The 19,393-nt window shown below is 40.2% G+C and overlaps 1 protein-coding gene across 2 annotated transcripts; it reads left to right on the top strand.

Moving 5' to 3' along the window:
• The first annotated feature begins 114 nt into the window (after positions 1-114).
• On the top strand, positions 115-17,124 carry CZH9orf85 (chromosome Z C9orf85 homolog). Of its 2 annotated transcripts, XM_058424231.1 has the most exons (5): positions 115-247; positions 12,929-13,035; positions 15,172-15,285; positions 16,081-16,261; positions 16,970-17,124. In XM_058424231.1, exons 1-4 carry the CDS (start codon positions 146-148, stop codon positions 16,256-16,258), a joined length of 501 nt encoding a protein of 166 aa, XP_058280214.1. In that variant the 5' UTR covers positions 115-145; the 3' UTR covers positions 16,259-16,261; positions 16,970-17,124. The 2 variants fall into 2 exon arrangements, with proteins under 2 accessions (XP_058280214.1, XP_039947254.1); XM_040091320.2 differs by lacking the exon at positions 16,970-17,124 and having other exon boundaries at positions 16,081-16,540.
• Positions 17,125-19,393: the final 2,269 nt, after the last annotated feature.

Raw genomic sequence — 19,393 nt, 5'->3', positions numbered from 1 at the left:
GCCTCGCCCGCAGACTGCCCCGGCGCGGGGGCGACCGGGGCGGGGCCCCAGGGGCCGCAGCGCCAATGGGGGCGCAGTCGCGGCGGCACCGCCCAGCGCGGGCGGGCCCGCGGAGCGGTTCCGGGGCAGGCGGCGCCGGCCGGGGATGAGCTCGGAGCGGGGGAACGTGTCGCGCACGCGGCCCCAGCGCCACCAGAACGCGCGCGCCTTCAAGAACGACAAGTACGACACCAGCGCCCGGCGCAAGGTAGGCGGGGACGGGACCGGGCGGCCCGCGGGGCGCGGAGTTGTCCCGGCGTCAGAAGCCGCCCCTTTGCAGGCGACGCGGCGCTGGGGGCCGGAGCGGTGGGAAGGGTTTCTTGCCGAAAGCGTGAGCAGCTCCCCCTATAGCCTCTGAAACCGTGCCCTGTCAGGCCTGGTGCCGGATCCTGAAAGGCTTCGGGGTCGCGAAGGAAGTCACGCGGCAGTGGATGCCGCGGCGCCGTTTTAGTGATGGGCATACCTCTGGCGCGGGTCCGCCCACACCAGGCTCAGTGCTGCTGAGAGAGAATCGTAGCCAGACGTTTCAGACAGGTTGTCACTGTAGGCAGATGTGTAGTGAGTTGAATCGTACTTAGGACCTAAAAGGACCTAGTTAAGCCGAAGAACTGCTGAGAGGAAGACGTTCGTGCAGTGTTTGCAGTAATTGAATGTTCCATGGCCTGTTATCCTTATGACTTCTAGAAAGGTGTTCAGTCTTTTCAAGGTTTGTGACTATGTGGTCATAGCTCAGAGATCTTGATATTTTGAGAGCTTAGTTTGAACAAGTTCCCCCCATCACACATAAATACCCAGCTTCAATCTGCATATTTTAAGATAACTTTCATTGTACTTTTTTTTTAAAAAGTACGTTGTACATTTCTTAAAAAAAAAAAAAAAAAAAAAAAAAAAAAGAGTGTCTCTTCTGATAAGTTAAATAGAAAGGTGTCTTCAGCTAGTCTATCAGCATTTTTTCTACAAAACTTATCATCCTCACTCTGTTGTTTCAGAAGATTGTTTTGTCAGTTTGGGTTCTAAGCCGGCAGAGGGAAGTGGTTTACAAAATATTCTTGAAAATGCTCTGTGCTTGTCGCTTTCGTTCCATAATATGTAGAAGGGGCTGAAGAACACCACCAAAGTGGAATGTCTCATCTTGCAGGCTAAACCGAGAAGGTGACTAAGATGAAACAGAGAATGAATAACCTAGGAGAGTTTATCTGGTGCAATTTCTGTCATATCAATATCCCTTTAACTGAACCTGCCTGGGTTGTCAGAAAGAGCTGAGAGGAGGGGAACAAAGTAGTAAGTTAAAGCCTTGATGGCAAAGAGGGGAGTTTGGGGTTTTTTGTGAGTTTGTTTTGGTTGGTTTTTGAGATGTTTTTTGGGACTGGTTCTGCAAGTTGAACAGGCTGCTTTCCTGGGATTCTAAGCAGTATATTTGTTGTGTGAGTCACTGCATGACCTCTGATAGTAGAGCATTTTCTGTCTGGATACAAACATACACACAAAAAAATAGCATAGAGAGCTGGTCTATCAAAAAAAGTTTTCAAAGAAAAACTGAATTCTGGCATCTGTTTTGTAACTGAAATAATCACTTTAATATCCACATGGCTGATTTTCTGTTTTTCTTCCCTCTGAAAATAATTTATATCCTATAGAGCTGGCTGCACAATATCATGCACTCAAATAAATATATATTTTTTTAATGTAGTCAAGATTTGCTGTGGCCATCAAGTTGTCTCTCTTTTCTTTCCATTTCAAGCAAATTATTTCCTTTCTGTCTATGCCAGTTGGTTCATGGAAAGGGCTGAGTGTATGGAAGTACCATCCTGAAGAATGCACTTCCTGTTCTGGGGTTAGGTGATGGAATACAGAGATAGTTTTCCCTTTGGTAAGGGGAGAGGATGCATTCCTTTTTCTTAGCACATACTGTCATGTGCAAATTCAAGTCCTAAGGTATTGCCGTGTTTTAGGAATTATATTTCCCAGTTTAGTGTTCCAACTGAAACACTCTAAACCATGCACCACTCACTCACCCCTCCCCTTACCTCTCCCTTTGTAGCCCAGAGAATTGGAGGCACAAAAGGCAAAGATCACAGGTTCAGATAAGGATAATTTACTGGAAACAGCAAATGAACTAAGAAAACAAACAGTAACAGCAATAGTGTAGAAGAGATGATTGACACACAAGCATTCACTGTGTGGGACCCCTGGCAGTACCAGACCACAGTATGCTATGTGACCTGGAGGGGACCCCTCCTGCCATTCCAGGCAGGAAGATGATGTGAGGTGGTATAGCATAACCTTTGTGTCTTAGCGTCGAAAAATTAACTCTGGCATGGCCAAAACCAGGGCAGAGATACACAGGGGTCATTATATTGATGACTGTTTGTGAAATTTTAAGGAAGTTAGACTATCAAAGATTAAGTCATAGATGATTAATGTAATAGTTTAGATATGGACTATGCTGAATGATGACAGTTTTGCATCTCTGTTTTGTAGTCCTGGATGATCAGATGTGTTACGGATGTTCAATGTGTGATGAGGAAAAGGAAATCAGAAATTCTATCACAGGGACTGATACCAGAGTGAGGCTTACTCTCTTCTACCTCTCATTACCTCAGCAGATCAAAAGAGTGTTTAAAGATCCTCAAAGAGAGTGGATTTCCTGTAAACCACTGTTAAACATATGGGAAGTTCTGTATTTGGCCTGTCTGCTGTTGTACACTGCCCAATGCAATGCTGTCTTGAAGGGCTGCAAAATGCTTGTCAGCTGAGAACTTGAATCCTGCTGTAATTGTGCACTGCATTAACAATGTTGAATATTTACTACAATAGCTTCAGGTTGTACAGTGGGTGGAGTTGAGGTATTAATTATGGTGTTATTGCTGTTTCAGTGAAGCAGTATCTGCAGAAGAAATTGATCTAATAGTATTTTGTCTTTTCTCTGCTGGCAGTCATTATCTAGTTGAATTGTCGTTTTTTGAAATGCTTTGTGCTCTTTGTCTGACACTAACCGTGTCCACTTTCTAAGCTTAAAGGCCATAGATCTGATTACTTGAGAACATGCTAGAAGATCCATCTGTCTTTTGTCTAATGACCAGTCTTTACTACAGCATTACTCTGAGATAGACTTGTTGAGGTGAAACATCCTTGCAACAAAGTACATTGCCTCTCTACTGTATTTGGTAAACAGCCTACAACAGTGCTGAAAAAGTTTGCATCTTAGGACGACCTGAAGAAGGAATAGCCAGGACAGGGTAAGACACTGTCTTGTTAGCTGTTGAATCTTGGAATTTGTTCGTGGGTATTTGTATTACATGGCATATCCCTGAATAGCTCTTTGCTGCACCGAGCTGAAGAATGTACATTATGTTATATGAATATACATTTTATGTAAAGTATATTACATAAGTCATCATGGAAGCTACAGTAGTTCTAGAAATGAAAGCAAATATAATTTAATGAGAACATTTAGAATTCCATTGTAGAAAGATAGTAAACCACAAAGTGATTTTTATTTACACTCAAACGACTGTTTTGTTTCTCCATTTGTTCCCTTTCATTAAGTACAACCAAGATGATAATCCACATTTCCCTAAATTTCAAGGGTTATTACCTCTGAGCCTCAGTTTCACCACAGTGTTAATGTCAGTTACTTTTTGAGCTGGGTGCATGGATAAATCACTTGTTTTAATGTAAACACTGTTTGAGACTGTGGGAGAGGACTAGGGAGAGAACAGCTGAATACAGAGCTTAAATGATGAGTCAGTAATTGTATTCTGAAGCACAGAAGGGAGATAGAGATAAATGAGTGGCTGACTGGAAATGTTAGATAACACTATTGCAGTTTTTTAGATTGTGTTCTTGCTGCAGTGTAGAGTAGCTTGGTAGGTAGCTGAGGTCTACTCTCTAGCCACTCCTGTTGCTCTGGGTTCAAAAGTACATTCTGTCTTGGGTGGTAACCTTTCATGTAGGGAGAATAGGAGTAAATATAACATCTGCTCTGGACTCTAACCCAACTCTGGAGGTGGGGCAGAGACTGAGAGAAAGAATGTGTGGGTAGGTGCAGGATATGTGTCTGGTGTGTGTGTGTTTGTGTATTTTCTATTCTTTCTGAGGGAGATGGTGAGAGTCCTTCCAGAGCTCTCTTAAATGCTATATCCATAGGTTGCTTAAGTTTTGAAGTACATTTGATCAGAAATATCTGTAAGAAAAGGAATTTCAAGTAATGCTGATACAATATGTGAGCAAGTGAAGCTTTGTGGGGGACAATTTCAGCCTGTGTAATGTGTATTGGAATCCTGAAATCTGGCATCAGTTTTGCATTTGTCAGTCTGCACTGACTTACTCTAACTGCTCTAAGTCATGTGCTGGAGGTCCTGTGGAGTTTTGTTTTTCTGAGTTCAGCTGTTCAGTAATCCTGCGTTCAATCCATGTGCTGCATTTGTCCTTGGTGATTGAAATGGTGTCACCTGTGTTTCTGTTGAGGAAGTTTATGGGTGGCTTTAACATTACACTCATATACATTACACTTATAGGACAATAGACCACTGATATGTGCTTAGTTGCAGGAATCTGCTTTCAGTAGAGGAAATCAAAATAGCCATAGGTTCCCACATAATTAGAAGCTTACAAATGGTTGGTGAAGCTTCTTTGAAGCTCTGGCCTTGCATCTTACCTGTGAGCACTTTAATCCTAGTTTTAGCTAGGGATTATTTTGTGTGCCAAGTTAGTAGGTGTAGGTGCGTTTACTTTAATACATTCTGAACTGCTTTTGTCAGGTTGATAGTTGATTTAATATTAGGTTACATGAGCAGAGGATGTTGGTTCACTAATGTACAACTGACTGTGCATATAGTGTGCACATGGGATATTTTGTGGCCTCATACCTTAAGACTGCTTAGGTATGTCTGTATTGCGTAACTGTAATTTCCCTGGATAAAGTATAGACATACTGTAAACACTGGATGAGTTGAACTCCTCCTTGGATCAAAGTACGCTAAAGGAAAGAGACAGCTATTGACTAAAACACGGAAATGAGCATAAAGAAAATCCCAGAGAAACTGCTGCAGCAGAAACATAATCTAACATACTGGAGTAGTATTGGGGGTTAAGTTTTCCTGTGGAATTTTTCCCCCCATAAGTTGCTAGGAGACTAAATACTGATGTTTTAAGGGTACTTGACCCACACAGAAGAAGTGGTGAGGGCAGTAGATCACTTAGTTTGAGGGGGAGGGAAAGGCCCGGGGGCTCCGGGAGCTGAGGGTGGTTTTTTCTTCTGCTCTTGGTTTCGGAGAGGACGGTCGGGCGACTGCTGGCTGCGTGGAGTCCACTGTTAATGGAGGGTCCGGTCCTGGAAATTCTGTCATCTGCTGGAGTGCCCAGGAATTCGGAGCTCCTTGCCTGCCCTGCTGGAGCTGGGCCAGCCCTGCCCGGCCATCGCGGCTTCTTCAGCGCTGCTCACTTTGCCTGCCGGGGACAACCCGCTGTTTCCAGCCATCAGCCCCGGAGTTTCCACCGTTTCGGCTTGGTGCTCTCAGGGTCCCAAGGGATCAGACTGCCTGGGACTTGTGAGACAAAGCCCCTCGGTGTTCTTGGTTCTGTTTATTATTATTATTAGTAGTAGTAGTAGTTGTTGTTGTTAATATTGCTGTTGTTGTTTCTTTGTCCTGTTATATTTATTAGTAAAGGACTGTTATTCCTTTCCCCATAGCTCTGACTGAAAAGTTGTTTTTTAATCTTCCAAATTATAATAGCATGGAGGGAAGGGATTGGAATTCCCCATTCCTAAAGAGGCCCTGCCTCTCCCTAGCAGATACCTGTCTTCAAACCAAGACAAGTAGTTTTCACACCAAGAAATTAATTTCAAGCACTACCTCCTGTTTGCGTGTGAGGGCCTGACTACCTGCATAAAAGCTGGGTAGAAACAGTATACAAAATATATTAAAAACTAAATATTAATTGGAAAAGTAAGCATCAGAAGGGTTTATTTGATTTTACTGGTGTCTTCCCCATTCTGACTGGAAACTGAGAAACAAGAAAAATTTGTCTTCTGGTTTATTGTGAAAACTTCTCTCTCACATGTTTTTTTAGCAATTGCAAAAATCTGAAAAAAGAGGCTATTCAAATCTTTAATTAAGGACAGCTTTCTTTATTTCTTAAAGTCTGCATTGTTTTTGAAAATGGTGTGTTTTGGTGGTTTTTGGTCAGAGGAGATGCTGAATTAAGTGTAAAAATCCACACTAAATTAACAACTTGTTTTAGTAATGGTAGCATTTAGATATCATGCCTCTTTTTTTTTTTTTTTTTTTTCCTGAGCAAAATCTGAAAGATAAACACAAGTTAAACTCTGTAACTGCTTTCTTTACATCAACCCATCAATCATTATTGACTGTTTAAACCAGCTGCCTTGTAGGGTTGTAGAGTCTTAGTGTCTCTTGTATTCAGATGTGCTGAGCCAATGATTAATTATAATGTCCCATACTTGAGTTATCAAAATTGAGTAAAAAATACAGGAAATTGCTGAAGAGGATGTATGTGTGCCTCTTTAGAAGGAGGAAATTAGAACTTCAAAGCTGTTGTCTTTCTTACAGTTTATGACCTTCTGAGCAGATGCATTGTGATTTCTTCATCAGCAGCTGGGTAAGATTTGTGGTCTTACCATGTTGAAAAGTCCAGGCGCTTTTATGCCTGGATCAGGATACTTAGAGTGATTTTTGACACACATAAATGTGATAATAAAGTCATATAATGGTTTTGTTCGAACAGGACTTTAAAGATCATATAGTTCCAAACCCCATGTCATGAGCCGAGACGCCTTCCTCTAGACCAGGCTGTTCACTCAGAGCTGCGTCCATCTTGGCCTTGAACACTGCCAAGGGTGAGGCATCCACAGCTTCGCTGGGGAACCTGTTCCAGTGCCTCACCACTCTCACAGTAAAGAATTTTTTCCTAAGATCTGATCTAAACCTACAATCTTTCAGTTTGAAACCATTTCCCTTAGCGTGTGACTACATCCTCTTGGGAAAGTCCTCCTCCAGCTCTCTCATAGGCCCCTTCCAGTACTGGGAGGTGATCTAAAGTCTCTGCAGTGCCTTCTCTTCTCCAGGCTGAACAGCCCCAACTCTCAGCCTGCCTTCATAGAAGAGGTGCTCTAGTTCCATGATGTACTTAATGGCCCTCCTTTGGACTTGTTCTGACAAGTCCATGTCTTTCTTGTGTTGGGGGTCCTAGAGCTGAATGTTTATGTGGTGTCTCACAAGAGCAGTGTGAAGGGGCAGAATCCCCTCCCTTGCCCTGCTGGCCAAATTTGTGGGCTGCAAGCACACACTGCCAGCTCACGATGAGCTTCCCATGCACCAACATCCACAAAGTCCTTTTCCTCAGAATACTCCCTGTCCAGTCTCCATGCACCTTATATTTGAGCTTGGAATTGCCACAACCCAGGTGCAGGACCTTGCACTTGGCCTTGTTGAGCTTCATGAGATTTGTTCACATCTCAAACCTGTCCAGGTCCCTCTGTACAGCATCCCTTCCCTCCAGTGTGTTGATCACATACAGGTTGGTCTCATTGGCAAACTTGCTGAGGGTACACTCAATCCCGCTGTCTAAATGCCTTTTCCATGTCCTGGGTAAGTAACCAGGTCTTCCATATCCTGTATCTCTCCTGAAAGGACTAATTTTTTTTGAGTCTGTCTTTGATCGGTGACGTACCTAAAGAGCCTTTTTTTTTTTTCTTACCCTTGATGTCCTTTGCCAGATTTATTTCTGCCCATACTTTGGCTTTCCTAAGCATCTCCCTGAGTTTTTGGACAATTTCTGTGCATTCCCCCCAGACTCGTTTTCCCTGCTTACACCCTCTGTAAGCTATGTATTTAAGTTTCTCCAGGAGCTCCTTGTCCATTGGTTTTCTTTCTTGATTTCCTCTTTATAGGGATGCATTGCACTTGAACCTGAAGGAGACAACTCTTTGATATCATCCAGTCCTCTTGGGCCGCTCTTCTCTCCACAGTTCTCTCCCATCACACTCTACTGAGGAGATCCTTGAAGATGCCAAAGTCTGCTCTCCTGTAGTCCAGGGTAGTGTTCTTCTTCCCACACTCCTCACTGACCCAAAGACCTTAAAATCCACTGCTTCATGGTCACTGCAGCCCAGGCTACCGTGCTTCACACTCACCAGCCCCTCCTTGTTGGTGAGAACAAAGTTGAACATAGCACCTCTCCATGTTGGCTCTTGTGTCACTTAGAGAAGGCAGTTGTCATCAGTCTATGTTAGGAACCTCCTGGGTTGCCTGTGCCCTGCTATACTGCCCCTTCATCTTTACCATCTTTGGCCTTTGGGATAGTCAGTGTTTCAGTTTGACTTGAAAAAGAAGAAATGTGGAATGCATCAGTGTGTGATTGTTGTTTATTCTGGAGCCAGATAATAAAAGTATTGGGGGGAGGAAGAAATTTATAAAGTTCCGTGAATAATAACTATGCATATTTCCTTTTTCCATAACAAATATTTAGCAGAATTTATAATAGGCTGCCTGTTTGATGAACTTTGGATTTGCTTCAGGTGAGAGGTTTCTGAAGTAGGTTCTGTTTCATTCTTCAGGGCGTGCAGTCCTGAGCACAGACTCTTGACATCCAGAGGCTTTGCTGAGCCTGTCCCTGCATCGTGCCACGGCTCCTGACCCCAGCACCAGCTTCCTCAGGATGTGTTTAGGGAAACAATGTCATTTTCATCCAGGAAGCTAACTGCTTCTTTGTAAAGACAAACATCTACCTTCAACTTAAGCTACTGCAGTCTTTCGTCATTCACTGGGTTTGGCCTTAGCAAAATTAAAAATAGCTGGTATCAATAAATGTATCCCTAACTGAAAAACAAATTACAGTGTTTGTATCTTACTGCCCTCCTGCATTCCCAGTCAATGCAAGTCAGGGGAGCAAGGGGGAGCACTGGGAAGTTCAGGCTAATTTGCAGATTGTTGGAAGTTTATGTGGGCTGTAGTGCTTGGAGCCTTACTTTGTGCTGGTCGAGTGCTGAAAACAAGGCTTGTCTTTGAACTGCATGAATTTTGAAAGACTGAGCACAGGCACTGCTCATAACAGTTTGAATTGCAAGATATTGAATTTCCTTTAACAGATATCTGCTGGGAACTTACCAATGATTTTCTTCTCTCAGAAGTTTTGCACGTTAAGCAATTGTTTGTATTTTTTTTTTGGAAAATACATTTGTAATGCATCAGAACCACAGCTTTTTGTATTCAATATTGTCTTGGTTTAGGGCAAATTTGGGAGAAAACCCCTGAATGGGGTCCTTCTGGGAAGCAGACTCAAACGGCCTCTCTCCCCAGCTGGTCCAGTAAAGAGCATCCTCGGAGAAAAGTCGAAAAAACTATTGTATTTAACAAACAAAGTGCATACAAGTACAAAGAATGAATAATATGAAACAATAAAACCTCTCTTTCTGGAGTGAGATGGCAAACTGAGAAAGTTCTTGCCGCGGGTGTAGCTCAGCTCTCTCTCAGTTTTTATCAGTCCCAGTCCCTGTGGTGCTGCTGGAAAATGCCGAGCTCCAGGCCCCGGTGGGACGCAGGTGCAGCCCCCAGTGCTCCCCTTGGTTTTCAGTCCAGGGCAGGTTTAAACAGTTCTAAGAAAAAGGAAAAAAAAAACAGTCCAGGGAACTTCTCTACCCTAGCTAGCTAGCTGAAATTAACTAAAAGTGAACATCGAATCCAGAGGGGAATGTGGAGGAGTCAGGCAGTTTTCTCAAAACAAACTCCGCGCTTCTCCTTGCTCTTAGAACCAGTCTTAAAGGCACAGAACTCAATATACAGCACAAACAGAACAGACGACTGGGGATACAAGCATCATAAAGTCACCCTAGGACAAATATTCAAGCAGTATGCAAAACCTTGTTTGGTTGGCTCCCTAATATGCCAAGTCTGTATTTGATAGTTTAGAAAATAATTTTATTTTAACTGAAACAGCCAGAAAGTATCACAGGTTCAGTTATCCACACCATGGGAAAGCTCATACTGGACATGTAAGTTTAATAAAAAAGGAGACAATGGAACATAAGTCCCAGAGTATAGTTTCACTTGAGAGTAGCATCTCCTCTGCCATGTACATTTTTTGGAATAGAATAAGATACCGTATTTTTAAAGCTTGGCTTGTTTTTTTGGTCTTCTGTATTGAAGTAAAGCTTTGCGGAGTAGTAAGAAATTATTGTGGGTCACAAAAGCAGGAAGTTACTTCAGAAGATGCTGTATGCATATAATAACTTTTTTTTCAGTTTATTTGTGAAAGAATAACATATTTTTTTTTCCAAATTTATACAGAATCACTCCTTTTTGATATCTTAAGAAGTAGATGTGGCTTAAACCATTTTATTGATGCAATGTTGATATGGTAGTAATTTTTAAACTATCTTAAAATATTTTTTTTATTATATGCATCTTTTAACCATGGAATTTCTATTTTTAAATTTCTGAATTAATATGAACACCCATGTGATAGATAACATTACTGCTGGCATTCTTAAGAGAAGAAATAAAATTAGATTGAGCATACAAGGACTGTCATGGGTTAGTACAGTTTGGTTTTTTGGTTATAGAAGAATGTAGAATAATTTTTCAGGTCAGGACCTGGGAATTGCTTTAGAAGAGACAGGGATCTATCAGAGGGTTAGTTGGAATATTGGCATCTGTTCTGACCACTGAAAGTTGTTGGCCACGACTTTGGAAAGTACCATATAAAACCCCTTGATTTCCTGTAGGTGGGTCCTTTTTCTTCTTTCCTTTGGCCAGAGAGAGACAGGTAACATCGAGCTGGACCTGCTGCTCCCCCCTTTTTTGGAGGGGATCTGGCCTGAGGCCTGGCCGGATTCCATCGGCTCCCAGGTGAAGCGGGGGTGAAGGAGAGGTTGCTGCTTTACAACAACTACTTTCTCTAAACTTCCCTGGAGCAGGGAGAGATCTCTGCTGGGCCCCTGATAAAAGCTATGGGCACCATTTAGGCCGAGGCCGCCCTGATTTACACTGGGGGGTGGGCTGAGAAGGCATTTATGATCCTGCCTGGTTTTTTGTGATTCCGGACAGCCCGAGTGCTCCGATCTCTGATGTTTCTGTGTGAGTTCCTCTTGCTTCACTAGTGCGGCCTTGAACATCTAATACCACGAGCTAGGGAAGGAGAGACAAAGACTTTTTGCAGATTTAACCCTTTCCTAGCAACATGAAGCTTCCAGAGCTTGGCCCTTCTCTGAGAGAGTAGGAAAGGATAAAGTGACATAAAGAACAACAGCATGAAGTCAGTAAAGCAACAGTGAAAAGACTATTGGGACAGAGGGTTGAAGAGTTGGTTGTTCTATTCTTACTTGAGCCATGGAAATGAACTCTATATTTAGATGATTCCTTTAAATCATAGGAAAGATATGCATTTGGGGAGATGATTGTTTTGATTTGTGTGTGGATTTAAGCAAAGTTGTTTGTGATAGACTAAGTAATATTAATCTTATAAGACGCTTGAACAGAGGTAAAGACGAGAAGCTCTCTGCGCCAGTGAAGAAGTGAGAAGATATCTCTGTACCTTGAGGTGAAGAATCCTTTGCTTTGGAGTTATTCATCTTTAAAAGGTGACACCCCAGTATGCAAAAGTCTAAGACCCATGACCCATAAGTAGCTTAGGAAACTGCTCCTGGGAGGGGTCACAAAGGCAGGTTTCTCCGCGCGGTTGTTTGTGTGACAGTTTAAAACCCACAAGAGAACTGTTCTAAGTTGTCAGCGGGACCCATGACTCTAAGAGATACTCTTACCCTAAAGAATCGATGAAAGACTATTGTCAGATAGTAAAACTGACTGAAAATTACAAGTTTTGTCTCTTTATGTTGTTTTGTAAGAAAGTGAACAGTTTGTAAGGGGAGGGAAGAGTGTTTTTGGAGTTTCATTCTGTTCTAGTTTTTTTCCAACTTACTTTTTTCTATTCTTTTAGTGTGTGTTAATAATCTATTTGTTAATTTTTAAAGTTGAGCCTGCTTTGTTTTTTTCCTCCAAGTCTCTCTCCCACAGAAAAAGAGTAAGTACTAAGACCAGAATTTAGTGAATGTGAAACCACTACATTAATTGGTGTTTCTGCCCGGTTTCGAAATTAAAACTATTACAAGGACCTAGCTTGTTATTTAAGGAAAGTGTGGTTTTGTACTGTTTCCCATCTCAGAATAACTTCTCTTGTGCAAATACTACTGGTGAGTTGACATTTTATATTTCTGAGAAAGCTAAACACAAAATGATGTAGGAGATATTAAGGTGAATTTTTCATTGTATGGAAAACATACCATGGTTTAAATTGCAATTTTAAAGATTTGGTCTTAAGTGCAGAGAGCAAAAATGTTTTTCATGAAGGAAGGCTAGCATTAGAGAGATTGAATAATTTGACTGCAAATAGTGTATGGATTATACTTTATTGTTATCTGAGGAAAAATCCTGAGGCTATTTAAACTATGTAGTATAGTGGTAGGTTGAGCAATAGTAAGTTAAATGCTAAGTCTTGTAAGTCTTCTTTGGACAGAAACTGTGTATGTCAGGGCTTATTTCTCCTTAAATCCATTTTGTAAAACTTCTAGAGATGAAAATGATAAAATACTTACTGTAATCAATTATCAACAATATAATAACAAAAATAAGTACAACTATTAAGAACATAATCATCATCATTATCATCATCTAGTCTTTAACCTCGACATACTCTTTCCTTTGAGGAAAATTTCTAGACAAATGTATATGAAAGGCTTAATGTTAATATCAAGCAAACATATTTATAGTACTGTGTCAATCCTATGATGGGATAAATGCTTTCTAAGCAAGATTTTACTCTTTGCAGAAGGAAGTAATCAATATTAATTTTTTTGTTTTTACTTACTCAGAAAATAAATGCTAAGCTTCATGACGGGGTGTGTCAGCATTGCAAAGGTATCTTGGAGTGGCGAGTAAAATTCAGAAAGTACAAACTACTGACAAAACCTAAAAAATGGTGAGTGAAGATACTTTTTGTCAATTGTTGGTTGTGTAGTTTGTGAGCTTTTGGAAAGTGGCTTTGGAAACTCACAAGAAGCTGCTATTATGCAACATTTTTCAAGTGTGGAGTCTGCAATGACAACATATAGGAAGTGTTAATTTTCTAAATCAGTAGTCTTTTATCTTAAACTTTGAAAAAAAGACACAGGAAAAGCAACTGCTTCCCTCTTTGCTGTTAAAACTGGTTGAACTGTAGACATTTCCATGTGTGTCGTCCTAAACAAAAAGTCAGACCCGAACCTGTTGTGTAACAATTTTCTAAGGTCTTGTTTCACATCTGTATTAGAGGGATCTGCACATCTCTTCTGTACTTTGCTACTGTTTGCAATACATGCATTTCATTACCTCTTAGCATGTTTGCTCCTTCCTGTAAGAAACTATAATCCTAAGTAAGAAATGTTGGCACTATTTGCATAGAGTTCTTTATTACTCATTTTTGTAGAACTGTATAACAAAGATTACAAATATTTTAACCTATCACAAGCCTATAAATTATTTTCGTTTTCTGAAGGAGATGCTCTCTGCTTGCCTCTTATTTGCTCAGTTGTGGAGGTCCTTATCTCATGTGGTAGCAGACATAGCCAGTGTTTCAGCAATGAAACTGAACTCAGAGAAACCACAGCTGGGCTGTGTTGCACAATACAGCCAGGTTTGTTACAGTAGCTTCTATTTTGGTATTAGTAATCAATTTCACCCTTTTGTATTTAAAAAAAAAAAAATAGGTAGGAGGCTTACTGAATAAAAAGTAAACGTTCTGTGTTCTGTGCACCACAGATGAATTTGGGTTTTGTGGGTTTTTAGCTCTTCCTCAAATAACTATGTGCATCCAGTTTTTTGGGTTTTTTTTTTTTTTTCCCAAAGGGAAGAAAGCAGGCAAAACCCCTATGTAAATCAGGGAAGCATTGGATGTAGAAAAAGTGGTGTTGTAGAACAGCAGCTTATAACAGAATATGTGATGTTCTCCCTCATATTTTTGAACAAAGAAGTTGTGCTTCAGAGTATTCCAGCTTTACAGGTGATGGTTTCTAGGCTAGCAATACAATGGCTGGGTGAGACACTGTTCTGGAATGACAAGACTATGAAAATTTTCAACAGATTAAGCTTCTGGGTAAAGTAAAATAGACATTAAAAATATGACAATTAAAAAAAAAAGAAAGAAAAAGGATTTTTTATGTTGCAAAAGATGGGGATGGAGGACTTCTCTGTACCTCAACTTGTTTTAAACATCTGTAAAATTATGAGTGTTAGTATAACCACAAGTTTTCCCTTCTTTACTTCTATTTTGAGTACTTAGTTATTAGAAGTTTAACTATTTTTAAAAAAATATTTATAAATTTGCTTTGCATTGGTAGTGCTCCTGTTTGGTATGACATGCCTGGGAAAAACTTTCAAGGGCATGAGAACCAAGAAAATTACTTTCAAGACAGCAGCATTACATGAAGTATATTGTTCTGGGTAGTGTTCTCAGGTTATACGAGGCTTTAGAAATGCCATCTGAATGTTAAGCCACAGAATTCTGGAAACTGCTAAGTCTACAGAATTCTATCATATTTTGAAAAAGAATAGCCCAAGCCCTCTACCGTACTAGGCTGATTTTGTTGAGAATACTGTTCCATGAAGGCTTGTGTTCACAAAAAACAAAGTCTAGCACTGACTCAGTTTATACTCTGAGAAGTTCAAGAGGAAGTCATTGCAGTGTTTGAACTAAAAGCTTTTTATTTGTAACGTCCATGTACTTTTTAATGCCATGTGCTATTTTTATAATTAAATGAGAAGTAATGCAATTTTTAAAGTAAAAACTACCTACTGAAATAAATGGAAATGTTTATTTTGTCAACTTAAATATAAAATTCTTGATTTAATATTTCTTTTTCCGTACTTGTTTTAGTAATTCTTCCTGAGAAAAGTAAGGGAGAGGGGTGAACAAAATGATTTTGATAGTGCTACTTGATAAAACACCAAGTGTTTAATTTGAAACTGACCTAAAATGTGTTGTTCCACTTTTGTGGAGCGTTTATTCCTCTTTTGTATATTGTATTTGAACCCGGAATGTGTTCATATATATTTTTTTAATCATGTTCTTTCTTCACAGTGTGAAGTGCCTCCAGAAGACTGTAAAAGATCCTTATCATATTATTTGTCGACCATGTGCTGGAAAACTTGAAATTTGTGCTAAGTGTGGGAAACAAGAAGAAATAGTAATTCCGTAAGTAGTTCATAGGGGGCTCAGTTTCAGTCCTGTACTGATAATTTCCTGTGTAATAAGCCTGGAAACTACCATGAAGCTGTTGTACATTATACCATATTTTCAGTAATCCAAACATTAGTCAGTAGGAGTAATTTTCTTCACTTTCTTCAGATGTAACTAGGGGTGAAATGCTTATTGATGTTAGTGGGGCTGAGCCAAAACATGTCCTACATGGATAACACATTTTAACACCAACAGATAAATTGTATATCTTCTTAAGAACAAAGCACTTCAAAACAGATCTTGGTGTAGAGCGTCATAAACTATGCACAAGCCACTTTGCTGTTTGCATTTTGTCTGCCACTTGATGATTCAGTTGCTAGTGAACAGAAGAACTAAACAAGGACTAATATTGAGCACAGCTACCGCAGTATATTCAGCAGGCGATGGGCTTTTTTTACTAGCTTTCTCTCTTTATTGAGCGTGAATACATAAAACATTAATTCACTAGTTTATGATAACAGTCCAGCAGTTGCTTACTTGGTCAAGCTGTTCAAATATTTATTTTTCTTTCCTTACAGTTTCTTCTGTACTCAGTAGTTTTTTATGCATACTCTACTGGGTTCTATATCTTTCCTGTTTAGTGTGAAGTAACTTTAGGGACTTTTATTGCCCCTCTTCTCCATCTTCCCACTTCCTGCCATCTTCCATTCTATATTGGGATGAAATGCCAGGAGGATATTCTATCCTCCATCCCATTCTTGTTTTAATTCTAGAAGTGGGTGATGATAACATCCCTTTTGCTTTTAACAGGATTGATAAAGGAGAAGACAGAACTGAGAGTGAGACTTCTAAAATTGGCCAGGAGAGCAGTAAATCAAAGGATGAGCTGGATTTTGATACAAATTTCAGTAGTGCAGACAGTGATGGAGACTCTGATGTGCTTGAAGAAAAATTTAAAAGCATGAATTTTGAAAGGACAGAGATCTAAAAGGTTGTGTTTATGGAAGAGATTATATGCAATCAAATATGGAAAACCAATGCTTGCCTCAAACTGCTCCAAGCCCTGATTTGACATCTGAGATCCTTGTATGAAAATGTTGGCATTGTGTATGATGATGCATGTAGGGATTTGTATTAATACACATTTCTGTGTATTAGGAACAGAATTGCTTTGAAAATATTCAGAAATTCTATCTGTAAGAATACTTATTTATTTCATAAATGTAACAACTTCCTATTTTTATGGAATAAAGCCTCTTTGTGTAATTGTCTGAAATTAATTTTTTTTCGTTTATGTGGCTGATTGGAAGTATTATTGCTACCTGGAAATCTACATGGAAGTCTAGAATAAACACAGATAGGAAGAGCTAAAGCAGCTGTAATGGTTTTGTGAAGGCAGAACTTGCAACATTCTGTCACTGAGTTTCCAAATGGGGTCTTACACTTATGTCTGGGGGGGTTTGTTTTGCGGAGGGGCTGCGGGGGTGGGGGGGTGGGGGGGGGCGGGGCGAGGATCCACAAAAAAAGAAGCGAGTGTGTGAATGCTATCACCAATACAGTTCATGAGCAGTTAATGCTTATTTACTATGTATAACTATGCATTACAGTTTTGTGACCTTGTTGCTAATGTTTTGTAAAGAAAAACCTGCAGACTTTAGAATTTCTTATAACTGGTCTCACACTTTCTTTTCATTTTCAGAATTCACAGATTCATCTGGATCTGATGTAGTTCTCTCTGGTGTAAGAAGACTTGCATAGTGGAGTGATGCTTATAGAGTTACTCCCTTCCCAGTTTCTATTCCAGAGTTGATTAAGCTGTACAAAGAACTTAACTGAAGTTGCAGTAACTGTATTTACAGGATTCAAGATGGTTTGATTTCTTCTATACTGTCTTCTTGCTCTTTACATGTAACTGTCATTATATATATACATTAACCTATGACAATATACTATTCCACATCTGTTTTGGTGCTTTGCCTGATTTGCAGTAGTGAGCATGGAAAAACTTGATTCTCAAACTTCATTTTTCAAATGATCTGTGAGGAAATTCAGCTCTGAGATTGTTACCCCTCCCTGCATTGGAATGAAGGAAATACTGAAACTTAATCCTTTGGGTGCAGACAGGCACCCCACGTCTGTCCTGTGTAGCTGGAAAACACCAAGAGGTGTTCAGTGGCAAAAAAGGAGGTTGTCAGCTGTGTTCAGAAGTGCTGTATCTGAAGGTCTTGTTTCACTGACAGGTAAGTCCTTCCAGCAGGACAGCAATGACATCTGACTTAGTGTCTGTTGCCCTGCCAGTTGACGTCAACAAGGGCAGAGTGAACAAAGAATATCCCATGCACATGCTGCAGATGATCAGGTAGGAGGGTGGGAAGAAGGAAATTAATAAGTAATCTGAATTTAGGTTCAGAAAGGTCCTGTCTGGAGGGGAACCCATGACTGTCCCCAAAAGTGAATTTGGCTTTTGAAAGTGACATATGTATGGGAAGTGTTCTTCCACTTGGAAAAATTTATAATGGCCTTATCCTTTGTCAAAAGGTGAGAGGAAGGTATGGTAGGAAAACATGTGATGGAACTGGCAGGAGCTGTATAATGAGAAAATAAGGGGAAGAATTCTCTTATAGTGGTGACACAACCTGTCAGTACGAGGAGTGAGCAGAGCAACAGAGATAAATGATATTTTGCAACACTGTGCAAAAATGTTTGTACAGAGGGAAAGTCCTCTGAAGTCTTCATGTCACAGTCCTGATGCTCTGTTCGAAGCTGGTACTATAGCTGGTGGAACTTTGCTGTGGGAGAGCATGGTTGCAGTGGTGGCTGGCTAGTGTTAGTCCAGCCTACCTGAAGGCAGTTTTTGGTTCTGGCAAGCCTTCTGTCTTTGGTTGTAAGTGTGGCTAAAGGATATACTGCTGGAAATAATTTCTGCAACACTGTTTAACATGGTGGTTGTGAGTCAGCTTACAAAATGGCAGCTTTGCAAGGGAAAATGAGTTTGCATTTTACTGAAGACTTCTAACACAAGTAAAAGGAACAATTGTCATTTTCTCATTTAATTTTGACTGAAGATTAGGATATATTCAGAACTGCATTAAGGTGTTATAACTCTTTTTTGTAAGAGTTTTGGATATCAGGGGTTTGGTTTTCTTGTCTCTTTGAGGAACTTACTGAACAGAGGATAATGTGGGAGTAGGACCCCTTTAAATGCTGATCTTCAGTAAAATACAGAAATGAGAATGTTTTTTTAAAAAGAAGGAAACCAAAAGTCATCAAAGATCTCTGAGATCTTCAGGGTAGTCAAATAAACAGAATAATTTTTAGAATTTTTAATTGAGATTTTGAAATCTTTCTACCTTTTCTTTCACAGATAATAATGAATTTGTGTCTATAAACATTACAGGAAATAAAAATACCACAGTACCTGCAAAGTACTGAGCTGCAATTTAAACAGTATTACTGATCAGGGGTTTCAGAATTTGTCTGGACCTTGCAGTGCCTCACCAAATACATTACTGAAGAAGAAAATGATAGATGTTAATTAGTCAGCTGTAGAATACTTGATGCATCAGTAGTGATGCAGTGATGGGCTGACAGTTGAGTTCCTGTTACCAGCTTGCCCTTAGGAGTGTCGTTTGGCATGACTCAACACTGAAGTAATTAATTAGATAGTGGACTGCCGGTGTGTGTGAGGCAGGCATGCCAGATGATTCTTACTCCACTAGAGGAAATGCTCGTCATAGGCTGGAGCTGCCAGAACTTGACGTGGTTGACTTGTACACATTTCCGAAAGTAAAATTGCCATGTATAAGGATTCCTTAAGACAACCTGGGTTCATTGCAGTATGAGTAGGCTCTGATATGGACACAGTGCTACCTCCTAGCATAATTCCTTAACAATCTTCTGTCAAAGTTCACAGGTATCTCTGAGATATCCTATCATCAAATGTTTTGAAGGAACAGGTAATGCAAAAAACATTGCCCCATGATTTACTTCCAGTTTTGCAAGGGCTAGGCTCTTCTATTCTTGTCTTGGCTACTGATTAACCTGTGTTCCCCTAAATACTGTAATAATACCAGCCTCTGAAGAGTTGTAGGACTACCGGTTCATTAAGAAAAGTACAGCTTGC

The sequence above is a fragment of the Hirundo rustica genome, chromosome Z (genome assembly GCF_015227805.2).
Source record: "Hirundo rustica isolate bHirRus1 chromosome Z, bHirRus1.pri.v3, whole genome shotgun sequence".
NCBI lineage: Eukaryota > Metazoa > Chordata > Aves > Passeriformes > Hirundinidae > Hirundo > Hirundo rustica.
The sequence above is the reverse complement of the archived record's forward strand: the minus strand, read 5'-3'. Positions and strand labels throughout refer to the sequence as shown.

Coding starts and splice junctions, on each gene's coding strand:
- CZH9orf85 (XM_058424231.1), top strand. CDS start 146: ATGAGCTCGGAGCGGGGGAACGTGTCGCGCACGCGGCCCCAGCGCCAC. Junction 13,036..15,171: donor CTGACAAAACCTAAAAAATG/GTGAGTGAAGAT, acceptor CTTTCTTCACAG/TGTGAAGTGCCTCCAGAAGA. Junction 15,286..16,080: donor CAAGAAGAAATAGTAATTCC/GTAAGTAGTTCA, acceptor TGCTTTTAACAG/GATTGATAAAGGAGAAGACA.